The following is a 12,754-nucleotide window of genomic DNA, read 5'->3' as shown; positions in this document are numbered from 1 at the left end:
TAGCGCTCGGACCATAATCTGAAAACGAGAAATAAAATCAGCATCAAAGCGGTAGGTACAGTCATCGTAACAAGCCTTAACAAAGCAGAGAATGATACTTAAAATTCATGATAACTATCAGAAATATCGAGAACATTGTTGAAAAAAATAATAGAATTTCAGCTGGTGAAACATACTTCCAATAATAAACAATACAGCTACAGGGATAGTATGAACAGCCAAACACGGAAGAACTAAGGCATACACATTATAACGGAGAATCGCAATATCAATGTTACGCTTTAGGCGCATCCATGTGATAGATTGGATACTACTAGCATTGTTTGCTTATCAGCAGATTTTAGAAAATTAAACTCCACATAAAACTAGAAGGCTAAAGAATTGGACCGAAGAGAAAAATTCAGATTTGCGCTAACGATTGAAATGCGAGTTCAATCAATAGTCAATACTCAAACGGAGATTTTTTATTACTACTTAAAACAAAAGGAGAAATTATAATGGAATAGAATAAAACTTGGATTGGAGAGCGATTGGAAAAGGCATGTCAATGGCAATAGCGATAAAAAATGAAAGCAGGGAAGAAGGAAGAGTACCTGTCTGGCTCTGGCTCCGGCTCGAGCTGGAAAATTGGATCAGATCAGATCAGCGAGTGAATTGAGAGATCCGGCAACAACTAGCAAATGCCGATGACCAAATGGCTAAGTATAACGTAACGCTGTGCTTGTACATACGTGTGTGAGTTTGAACTGTTTGTTCTCTAATTCATATTTCCTTTATTTTATTTTTCTGTTAATTAAGGTAATGGTCCATTTTGCCATTTTCTACCCGAAACTCTAGCTCCCACCTTTGTCCATTCAACTTCCATTTGAGAATCATTCAAACCTTGGATTTCCCATTTTCCTTCTCTCTTGGATCAACCTATTCCGTTTCCCATTTCCCAGTTTTACCCTTTACGTTTCACTCCGTTTTCTCTTCCACATGGCAATATAACGATGAGACGTAAACAAAGCTAAGATGATTATAAAATAATATTTGTTCTAAATAATTTCAACCATTTGATAATGAATGTTTATCACCCTGTTGCAGTCGTTGGCTCGAACTTGTGATTTCTATGAACAATGATTCCTTTAACTGTTAAGATAAGTTAATTCGTGCAAGACGTAATGAATTTTTAGATTCAAATGTTATATATATATGTGTCAAATGTTTTTGATTTCTTCATATTATTATGGACTACCCTAAATTATATATTTTTAATGTTTTGATAAATGTATAAATAACATCCTCCTTTTTCTAAACATAATAATATCTGTCCAATAGTAATAAAACTTTTATTTGATATACTATAATTAAATAAACTTAAATTATACGAATCATCAAATGAGTTCAATAATAAATATAATGTAATTTTTTAGCTGTCATGAGATCAAGTAATTATATCTACGAAATATATATACATTATCAATTCATTGAAAAAATCTGAAGAGATACTCTATTATATTCTATTTCAAACTATTCCAAAAAAAAGTTTACGATAATATTTATCGGTATTAGACGTTCAAATAACACTACCAAAACATATATAAATTCAATTCACAAGTATACTAAATTTTAGGGTAAATTATGAATTATAATAAAATAATTATAGGAGTTATACTATTGAATTATCGATCATATTATGCGATATTGATCTTCCTTTGATATTTGAATAGTATTAATCCATTGTAGTTCAAAATGCTTCTAATATTTAATATATGGATTATGCAAATGATCCATATTCTGATTTTCCTAATTCGAAAAGTTCATGTCAAAAAACAGCAATCAAACCTACAACAGATGCAGGTCACGGTGATGACCTGGCTTCCAATCCCTCGGGTTGGTATATGCCAACGGTGGAACTAGAATCAACACTTACATTTTTATTTCATAAATTACATGTTTAATACTTAAATTATCATTTCTAATCTTTTTTAGTATCTAGACTTTCCTTTTTTTTCAAAATTTAACATTATTTTTTTAAATAAAAATAAAAATTTAAATATTAAAACCGACTAAAACTGATAATTTAAGTACTAAAAAATTATATTTTTAACGATAAGATACTAAAATAAAACAAAAATTAAACATTATATATGATTTTGAAAATTTAAAAGTTAAGGTATTAAAATAGACCAAAACTCATAATTCAGGTACTAACTACATAGTTTACCCTCCCCTATTTTTCTTTTTTCTACCAACAGCAATCCTTGGACACAAAATTCATCCCCATGGATGTCTCAACTTTAAGTATGACAAGTTCTGAAACAGAGACGAGTTGTTTCATTTGTGAATCCATAAAAGATAAAATAAAATACACAAGTCCTACAACTATGAATCTCAAGATTTCAACTTTGTAGCGTGAATAGGGTCCTTAATATTTTTTTTCTTTCAAATTTCCTCCACCCCCACAAAAAATAACAAAAACAGGGGAGCTTGTGGGGTAAGAGAAGATTTGTCACTTCTAATGGCAACACCACTGCTTGATAATCTAGAGCCTCTAAAAACAACACGACCAGCTAACCTGCCTGCAAACAATACAAACAGATCAGGCATACCAAGGTGCAGATCTATATAGAATGAGTAGAAGCAGGCCTCCATCAGATCGAAGTTTTTTACAGTTTCAGAACAAACCTCTTCTATCAACGTTTACCCTAATCTTTGGTTTATGCAATTGTAGAAGAATACCTCTAATATTTCCAACATTAAGAGGCCAAAACGTAAACACACGCAGTCTACTTGTCTGTGTGCCCCCTTTTGCCCCTGCGACGACCATTAGTTGTATTAGCATGTCGAGCACGCTTCTTTTCCTTCTTGCTGCAGAGATTAAAGTTTTTGATATGGTGAAGACAATGATATTTGCAGCAAACTACAGCAGTCTTATAAGAACAGAAAATGCACCATGAGCCTTCATAGGTAATAAAGAAACTGACCGGAAAATGGCTGAAAATATTCTGAACAAAATAATAATAGGTAGAGCCAACAAAGCAGAAGCCTGATATCAAACCAATATTAAGTTATTTTGATTGTGCTAAGTAAGGACTGATTAGATAATTTGATTTCAGTTGACAGTAATTGAAAAAAGAATTACACGGCCAATATACCTACCGCAAACCACTCCAGCTCTTTGGTTGCAAAAGGTCTGGTCAGCTCATGCTTCTTCAAAGTCTCTTGCACAGAAGCTTGGACCTAATATTACATGCAGTAATCGTTCGATAGTCTATAATATATTTGAAACTTAACACTATTTTAAAGATAACAAGGCAACATCCACCTGAAAAATTACCATATTAAGATACCAGATTCCAACAAATTTAATAAAGTTCCGAGAAATGTATAAGTAATTTATATGCTTTACCCTCTGATAAGAAACTTCAGTTGAACCACATTTTATGCAGTGCAAAAACATAACATGCCACAAAAGTTGGGAGACTATTACACCAAAGCCAAGCAAATTATTCAAAGTTCATTTACTAGTAAAAGAACACTTAATTATCTAGTAGTGCAAAAACCGTCATACTGCAATTCTACTCTAAAATGTGCAAAGGCACGAATGGATCAAGAAAACTTTAAAAGAGTAACAAATGATAGCACATTCGTTACTTGCACTGACCGAAACAAAGAATGAAGACGACCTATATTTGGCATGTCATCCCATATTTCAATTTCCATAACCACCATTCCTTCAGAACTTCGCTGAGACAACCTCAACAAAACAATTGAATATTAAAAATAGATACATTGTGCTTATAGTTTTAACTCCTTTGCCAGATTATGCAGTGTTTCCCACAATAGTTCATGAAGAGACACCAAACAATAACTACAAGAAGTTATTGATACCTGTTGATGGTATGTTGTTGCTGATTCCAAAAATCTCCCATAAGCATTAACTATCTCCTTTGTATATGGCTTCATCACCACACAAACTTTATCAACATGAGGCTTTGCTAAAGTAGCAACATGATCAATACATGGCTTGCTGAACTTCTTTGCTTCCTGTGATCGAGAAATCTGTGCATTAGGATGTACACGTAAATATGATAGAAAAGACACAGTGGAGTATCACATACTTGGAAGTAAGGATCAACTATTTCATGAGCTTTGTCAATATGAGGAGTTACTGCAGTCTTTGATGCCTCATAAACTTCGACGGTTTTTGCTTTTAATGATTGCACATGTGGTTTAGCATGGGTAGTTACCACCACCCACTGACCTTTAATAGCTGGAACCCATTTCTTCAAGTGAAAAGATTAGGATCAATACACTTATGATTAGAAAGAAACTCATACATAACCTCCTGATTTGGTTTGGAAATAACAGCTTTAAAAGAACCTTACAGTTTTAATTGTTTCCATGTGGGGATCAGCCCACTTTTTAGCTAAGGCCTTTTTCTCAAGAGCCTGCATATATCATGAACAATATTTAGTTGTAATAGTAAGATGTACTTCATAATGTAAAGTTGCCGACTTGCCGTAGATCTGAAATTTGAAACATAAAATGACTAAGTAATTAAATAAAGGTTTTAGCTAGTAAGGCACCAAATGGTAATAAAGGATAATAAAACGGATACCTTCTGCATCACCAAATCCAAGGTTGGTTTTCCACGCTCGCTCCAATGTGTCTGAATGAAGGCCTACGGCAAGAAAGTATTTTAGAATCACAAAAGAGAGATCCGTAATATACAAACCAAAAGATTTTACTCTTAATTTACCTGACCACGGTTTAACTGCTTAGCAAGCCAAGGTGGGAACCATGCCGTGTGAACCTGGTAGCAATCATTACTAATTAGTTTTTAATATGTGCTTGTAGAATTTAGTAAGCGCTTTAAAAACTGTCTCTGTTGTGAAAAAATCTGCTGTTAATAATCAATAACCGTCACATGTTAACTTTTTTGACCTAGTACAGGTAATTTGATAAAATAAGCATCATAATTCTAATTAAAATTTTCAATTTACAGTTTCAGATATTGAAGATAGCTCCAAAAAGTAGAAACTTCAGATAAAGAAAACCCATTGAAATAAAGGCTGTAAGGTACAAATCAAATTTAAAGCAGCGATTGACTTCCTTAAAGTAGTAACCCCATCTGGAAAAAAAATCTTACAAAAACAAAATCCCATAACGTTTACCAGTTCCTTTAGCTGAAGAAAGATTACTTCAATCAGCAGACAGTATACACAATTTACTAAGTTCACTAAAAAAAATTGAAAAGAAACTTCAGAACTCCAAGCAGATAGCAGGGTATGCTGAACTAAGCAAAATACCTGCAACAATTCATTTGCCTTTGAAGTGGCCTCAAACTTTGTCTTAATTAATTCTTCCTATTAAAATAAAAATAATATGGTCAGAAAATTAGCTTCAGGACCATTGTGTAGCACAAAGTATGACACTGCAGCTAGTTAGCCATAACATACCTCCGCAATTTTTAGAGCTCGCTCAGTTTTTGCTATTTTGTTCACCTGCTCCTTATTGACCTTCTGAAGCTGTAAAATGATATCTAAATGTATCACAACATACCACATGAAGGAAATGCATTCATATATGTGCCACTAGAAAAAAAGATAGCAGTAAAAAAAAACAAGACAATTGGAATTCCTAACACTTATACCAAACCAAAAAAAAACTTACATTCTCTAGCTTCAAATTCAATTCATCCAACTTATTCTCAGCTTTAGTTGCACGGGCTTCCAAAGAATTTTTTTCCTTTAATTTTGCTTCTAATTCACTTTTAAGCTTATCAGCCTGGACAACCAGAAGTAATATCAGAATGCTGAAAAGAGCTATATTTATCTGCAAAACTAAAAACATCTTTGAAGAGAACCTACCTGTTTCTGCAATTCAAGTGCCTGCGCATGAGCTTTTCCCACCCTGTCCTTGGTATCAGATGTTCCCTTTTTCTAAGAAACAACTTTTTTTTTTGTAAATTTCCTTTTCATCATCATACTATTAATTTATTATTAATAAAAAAAGAAAGTAAAGAACTTGAATACCTGAAGAGATGATAATTCAGTTTGCAACGATGCAACGTTGTCAGATTTGACTAGAATAATTTCATCTTTCTCCTTTATTTTCTCGTCCTTGGCTTTCAGTTCTCCAATTTTCTCCTCAAGATTTGACTCTTTATATAAAAACGAATTGTAATTAGTCAACAGATATGAACCATCCGCATCCGAAAGCGATTTAACTTTCACCAACAAAAAAATTAAATATAAAATCGAAGCTTAAGCCGCTCAGTAGATAACCCAAACTGAGAAATCAAATTCATCATAAGAGTTGGTACTATAAGTATAAACAAGATGAACTAATCCATATTAGAGGGAATAAAGTAGCAAGGCTTTGAATCTGAGACGGGATCGAATAGAGAAAAGAACGATAAAAGTAAGCAAAGCAGGCAATCACGTCTATAACGAATCGGGAACAAGAAAGCTAACCAAGAAGAGAGATCTTGGACTTCAATTGATCCAACTCCGCCTTCAGAGCAGAAAAACCGGAGGCGTCCGATTCAAGCAGTGGTTCGGTTGAGACATCAGCTCTAATCTGGGTGAAAACTAGGGCCAGAAAGACGGAGAAAATCACGAGCCGAGAGGCTGCCATTTGCCACCTGCAAAGAAACCCTAAAGACACACCCACCCAGCACAAAGTGGTTCAACTCTCTTCTTTGGTATTAAATGGAGTTTGTTTCCTGTTGGTTGTAGATAATCCCAATGGAGGTCGTCTAAATTATTGATTCTGGAAGAGAGAAAAAAGGGAAATGACAGAAAAATCTTTTGTTATATCAATCTTGTCAATCTACGAAAACGTGTGGACATTATTTTCTTATTTTTATATTTTACGTAATAAAAAGCAAACGATAAAATCAGATCTTTTTCGTATGTAGTAGGTGAAAATGATTGGGAGCGTTTGCAGGAGACAGCGGTCCGTTTCTGTAAATGAATGACTGGCTCGGTTAAACCCTGGCGGTTGCGTACTTGGGTTGGCTCTTGCATAACAGTTCCAGGTAGTATCAAATTTAGAAATATTTTTAAAAGAGTAAAGACGCAAATTTAACTTGAATCCAACGGAGTTTCAACCCGACTCGATAGGATAGAATTTTTAAAAAATTGGGTGGATTTTTTAAGAGATGAGATCGGTAGAATGGAGGGTGAAAAAACTTTGATCCGAGAATAATAATGTAATTTTTAAAATAAAAAATAATAATTAAGTCATTATTTTATATCGGGTCAGGTCGAATTTATACTTTAAAAATTTGATTTGGGTTAGAGTCGGGTGGAAGGTATATATTATTCGGGTCGAGTCCGAATTCAAGTGGATGGTGCATATTTTCAAATAAGATCGGATTAACCAGAAACTCAACCTGTTACGATCTCTACCTGCCCACCCTAAAATTTCCTAAAATTCAAATTTTCTTCTTTAAAACTCAAAATTTTCTTCATTAATATGTGCTCTTAACCTAAAATTTTATGGTGTCCGCCCTAACATTTTATTGTATAAATTTTAAGTAAGCATATTCCCACCTTAAACTATATGCGGCTCCGCCACTAGTTGGAGGTGGCAAATTCTAAGATTCTCACGTGGTGGCGTTTGAGACTGAGAATAAGGGAGGGTTCAGATTTGCGTGTGACTGTCACTCTCGAGTTTGAATGGTGCATTAAACGAGGCGTTATGGGATTGGTGAAACAATTAAATAAAGCCTAATCTAAGAGTAATATTAATGTACTAGGTCAAGTTAAAACCAATTATTTGGTCTAAAAAACTATTTTTTGCCTAGATAGTCCCATTTGAAATTTTTTTGATCAAAATAAGTCGGTAAAATAGATATTGTTTGTTTCAAGGAAATTTTTTACCGAAAATGTTTTCACAATTTTTCCATGTTTACTGAATGAAAACTCATTGGTCAAAGAAAAATGTTTTACAGTCAGAGTAAAATTAATGTCTTTTCTCCGGTAAAACAACTTACCAACTGAGAAAGGATAAGTATAGGGATGTTTAATGAATTGAGCAGTTTGTGAGTAGTTCGGTCAAAATTCGATAAAAATTTGACTTGAGATGACTCGAATCGAACTTAAGCTCAGCTCGAGACCTAACGAGTTGATTCGAGCAAAGTTCAACTCGACTCGATATGTTCACAAGCAGCTCGTTAATTTTTTTATATAAATTTTCAGTAGTTACCTTAAAAATTATTTCACTAAAAAATTACAAATTTACTAATAGATAATAAAAAATATGATGAATTGCTAATCTTAAACAACGAAAAAATATTAAATTATTAATTAGTATTTTATTACACTAAAAAATCAAATCATGTTTAGTATTTTAATGTATTTGTAGATTGTTATTTTGAAGTTTAGACTTTAAAATTATTTCATACACTATTTTGATAATATTTTTAGTTAATTTTATTAATATATGTTTCTATTAAACTTTGTATAGTATTAGTAGTTTTACCTATAATTAAAAAAATAAAGTAAAAAATTTAGTGAACTTAACGAGCATCGAGCTTAATAAGCAACGAGTTGAGCAATAAATTTTTTTAACGAGCACAAATCAAACAAAAATTTAACAAATCGTACGACCGAAATGCGAGGGGCGGGATTATTTTTTGTGTTAAATCAATTGAATCGAAGAATCAAACGAGAATCCCTTGCTGTCTCAAATCTTCAATCCCAACCTTCCCTCGATTTCGCTTACAACAAGTAGGTAGGCCTTCCCCATCTTTCTTTCATCTTTTTTTTTTTGCGTAGATTTGAACTTGTTTGCATCGTGTTGTATTAGGGGACTGTTTGAGTTCTTGAATCAGAAAAAGCTTCGACACCCAGAGAGCAGAAGTGAAAAAAGGACTCGCCCTTGGAGGTTTCCCCTACTCGAAAGCATGTTGATTCTTCCCGCACTAACATTCTCCTTAAAAGCTGTGTCATAGAGGTTGTTTCATCTACCAATTTAGCCATGACCTTTGCTTTTGCTCTTCTTTCTTACTTCAATGTTCATTGTTTATGTATTTACGACAATGCTTCTTAATTTTGCTCCAAGCCTATCTGTCTCATCCTTTTGCTTCAAGTTGCAAGTTTAAAATTTTGGGTTTTCAATCAAGCTTTTGTTGGTATAACAATATTATCATTATAAAAGTCAAGTCTAATTTCATCTGTCGCCTTTAAATCATACAATACCATGTTTTTATGATATAGCTTAATCAATTGTTCTAGTTATGCACTTTAAAAATATTTAACTTTGTTTCATTCATTTGTGCTGTATGGATGGTTTGATAGGTCCAAGATATTTCCAATAATAGTGGAAAACGAATCTTAACCCGTATACAATGGAGTAAAACCATTTATCTTTTTGTGTATTCTTACTGCATCAATGTTTTGCTTTACACATTCAGTGATCAATTTGTCTTCTAGGTATTCATGTCATTAATTCTTTTGTAAACTTATCTGAATGTAGATTTAAGATGATTTTTGATTATTTTTATGATTTGATATAACAAAGAACATTGTCCAATATGAGGACCCTTAGATACATAGGTGAAGTCATTTGTACTGATTTAGACATTGGAAATCTCCCACCCTATATCTATGCATTGAGGCTTCGTATTACAGACATTAAGATATGTGCATTTGAAGTTGATGTTGAATATTCTGGTGGAATTTTGTTAGATGTTGAGTGAATGATAGATCAGAATATGTTATATACATAGTAAAATTTTGAAATATATTGTTAGATTATAAATATTTAGAATGCATTTTAAGGTAGTGAGTGGCATATTGGTTGACATCATTTTCCCTCTGATATATAATGGTGTTGGTGTGTTTTTAGTGTTATGTACTCGTACATGTTAATATCAATGTGTTTTGGTTGTATCATTTCGAGTCTATTGTTAGTTTGAAATTCATATATACTTTTTAAAGATGATTATACGAGTGAAATGAATGACTGGGATTGATAATAGGAAATACAATTTACATAGAATCTAGTGAAAGCCAAAATAACAACCTATAAATTCTGAATCACAACATCTAAATTATAATTTCACATGATCTAAATCTTTTCACTATTTTAGTACATAAACTTTTAGTTTTTCAAATCCATACATAAATTTTAGTTTTTGTTTCATTTTAGTACCACAGTTCAAAATTTAACGTTAAATTTTGAAAAGAAATTGAAAGTTTAGGTACTAAAACGGACCAAAATTGATTGTCTATGTACTAAAATCTTTAAGTTTTTAATAGCGGATATTAAAATGAAATAAAAACTAAACTTTAAGTATAGTTTTGATAAAATTTAAAGTTTAGGTACTAAAATAGATCAAAACTGATAGTTTATGTACTAAATATGTAGTTTACCCTAATTTTTTTTATTGATTTACCATTTTAATGATTTTACGTATAAAATTGAAATCATAAAATATATTATAAAAAACCAGGATTAAAGATATTTGAGTTTTCAAGTGAGTTCTTTTAATTATTTTGATTTTAATTTAAATATGTTGTTACATTAATATTATTTATAATCATTAATTTCAACAGCTAAGAAATAACCAAAAAAAAACTCTAAAGTATGAATATCTATTTATTCAACATGTATGCAAGAATACCGACATTTTACTAAATATGAATATTTTATTAAAAGTTATTTATGCAAATTAATTTAATTTTAAAAATGATTTTTAAATAACAAAAATTCTAAAAAAATATTAAAATCTTATTATATATGATTTTTAATCACATTATTATCATCCGACGAATATTTTGCGTAAATTGTATAGGAAAATACTTTATGTATTTGTGTGTGAATAGATATTTGATTTTATACCAAAGTAAAAGTAAAGAAAAAAGCGGAGAATTTTGGTAAAGGAATTATGTGTTTCCAAAGCAATTCTTTAGCGGCGAGGTGAGGTTTAGTGGGAAGAGAATCAAGAAAAGTCGTAGGAAAGGAAGAAAAGGACAACAAAAACGGAACTAGAAGCAAAGAATGGAGTAAATTATATATGAATCGTCACACAATTTCTTTTTATTTTTATTTTAATCATTAGAATTTAAGATTTTATAATTTTACAACTAAAGTTTTAAAAACTCTTATTTTAATCATTCATACTTATATTGTTATTTTTTAAATAAAATAATTTTAAACTTCAAATCTTACCTCAAACATCATATATAAATAACATACTTTACATTGCGACGACACAACCCTAAACAACAGCACAAGACCCCCAAATTATAAAACCGTATACTCCAAATCATAACATACAATCTCAAATCACATCACCCACAAGTATGAATAACAACCTATAAATTCTGAATCACAACATCCAAATTATAATTTCACATTATCTAAATCTTAAATTGCAACACCTAATTAGCAACGTCTAAACCTCAAATTATAACCCTTAAACTCTAACATCAAAAAGCTCAAGTAGTAAAACGTAAACCTCAAATCATAACCTGACACTCATTCCACTGTCAGAATTTTAGGACAAACTAAAGGTTTAAATGTGTGTGAATTAGGATTTGTGATTTGATGTATAATTTAAGGTTTGAAAAGATTTTATTTATTTATATTTTAAAATACATTTGATATCAAATATTAATAAAATATATACTACTATAATAAAAATAAAATAATTAACATCATCATTGAGTGATTAAAATAAAAATAATTTGAAGTTTTAGTTATTAGATTGAATAGTGTTAAATTTCAGTACCTAAAATAAAAGTGATAAGATAGTAGAGTGATGAATAATATAATTTACCCTCAAAAAATTTGGTTAATAATTTTCCATGTGTGTTGAGGGGAGGAGGGAAGCAAGTAATAGGCACGCCGTTGAACCAACTTAACGGCATGGATTGGATTCCAGCATTCCTCATCCAACGCCTATATATACTTCCCTGAGATTCCATTCTATGTTCAATTTGAACGCAACGACAAACGACTGGTCGTCGTCTTTGAAATAATTGCCGATGACGCGGCCAATCTCCGTCGATTTGGTTTGGTCTTTGTAGCCATAGTTAATTAGTTTTAAAAAGCAATTGGGTGGTCGCGGCTGTTGAAAAGAGAAAGCAGATGGAGATTCTGAGGTCAAAACCACCGCCAACATAGTTACGATTGTATCGATCGTATTTGCGGGAATTTTGTTGTTGTTATGTACGCCGCCCGGGTTTCTCTTTCCACTGCTTTCCTGTTTCTGAATTCCGTTTCAGTAAGTACATACATGAATACATATCATACACGCACTTACATAAATGCATTTGCCTGGGTGCTTATTGTTGCCAATTGCTTATCTATTCAATTTATTGTAATTTCAATCCGAGCGTGTTCCGTAGTTCACCCTTTGAATGTCTTGCAAAGAAATAAAATTGGCAAATAATTTATGTAGGAAATTCCAATAGTTACCTGTTGTGCGTGAATTTGTTAAGAAAATTGTGGACATTGATTTTTATTTAATTTCCTCTGCGGATGTGTAACACCTTAAATTTTCCCAATCTCAAACCCTAAATTTTGGGAACTTATTTGTTTGAATCCCTAAAATTAAGCTTAAAATTGAATTTTGTCAGAATTTTAGTGACCAAATCGTAAGAAAAGCAAAGGTTGGAGCTTGTTTCGAAAGACTTGGGAGGATTAAAGTAGTAATTTACCCTTTTCTTTTTGGAACACAATCCTAACCTAGTTTTAAAACCATCGAGCAACCGCTTTCAATCTTTTCACTATTTTTATTATTTTTCCT

The 12,754-nt window shown here is 31.8% G+C and overlaps 1 protein-coding gene across 3 annotated transcripts; it reads right to left on the bottom strand.

Moving 5' to 3' along the window:
* Positions 1-2,249: 2,249 nt before the first annotated feature.
* Positions 2,250-6,755, bottom strand: LOC120131923. 3 transcript variants are annotated; one of them, XR_005516963.1, is made up of 15 exons: positions 6,465-6,755; positions 6,024-6,151; positions 5,859-5,930; positions 5,662-5,775; positions 5,448-5,516; positions 5,298-5,354; positions 4,748-4,801; positions 4,607-4,669; positions 4,374-4,436; positions 4,107-4,271; positions 3,877-4,032; positions 3,145-3,225; positions 2,970-3,031; positions 2,671-2,853; positions 2,250-2,564 (listed from the first exon to the last, which is right to left on the bottom strand). XR_005516963.1 is itself a non-coding variant. In XM_039148781.1 (15 exons), the coding sequence occupies exons 1-14, from the start codon at positions 6,625-6,627 to the stop codon at positions 2,772-2,774; spliced, it is 1,329 nt and encodes a 442-aa protein (XP_039004712.1). In that variant the 5' UTR covers positions 6,628-6,755; the 3' UTR covers positions 2,250-2,564; positions 2,725-2,771. The 3 variants fall into 3 exon arrangements, 2 of the variants coding, with proteins under 2 accessions (XP_039004712.1, XP_039004713.1); XM_039148781.1 differs by having other exon boundaries at positions 2,725-2,853; XM_039148782.1 differs by having other exon boundaries at positions 2,250-2,560; positions 2,725-2,853.
* Between the last annotated feature and the right edge of the window lie 5,999 nt (positions 6,756-12,754).

Source organism: Hibiscus syriacus, unplaced genomic scaffold, assembly GCF_006381635.1.
Source record: "Hibiscus syriacus cultivar Baekdansim isolate YM2019G1 unplaced genomic scaffold, ASM638163v2 tig00110557_pilon, whole genome shotgun sequence".
NCBI lineage: Eukaryota > Viridiplantae > Streptophyta > Magnoliopsida > Malvales > Malvaceae > Hibiscus > Hibiscus syriacus.
Note: the sequence above shows the minus strand (reverse complement) of the source record. Positions and strands in the feature narration are given on the sequence as shown.

What these genes read in the sequence shown, in the direction of transcription:
- LOC120131923 (XM_039148781.1), bottom strand. Translation starts at nt 6,627, where the DNA reads ATGGCAGCCTCTCGGCTCGTGATTTTCTCCGTCTTTCTGGCCCTAGTT. An exon ending in ACATGGAAACAATTAAAACT is followed by an intron (nt 4,272 to 4,373) that starts GTAAGGTTCTTT and finishes TTTCACTTGAAG; the next exon opens with AAATGGGTTCCAGCTATTAA. An exon ending in TAGTTGATCCTTACTTCCAA is followed by an intron (nt 4,033 to 4,106) that starts GTATGTGATACT and finishes TCTCGATCACAG; the next exon opens with GAAGCAAAGAAGTTCAGCAA.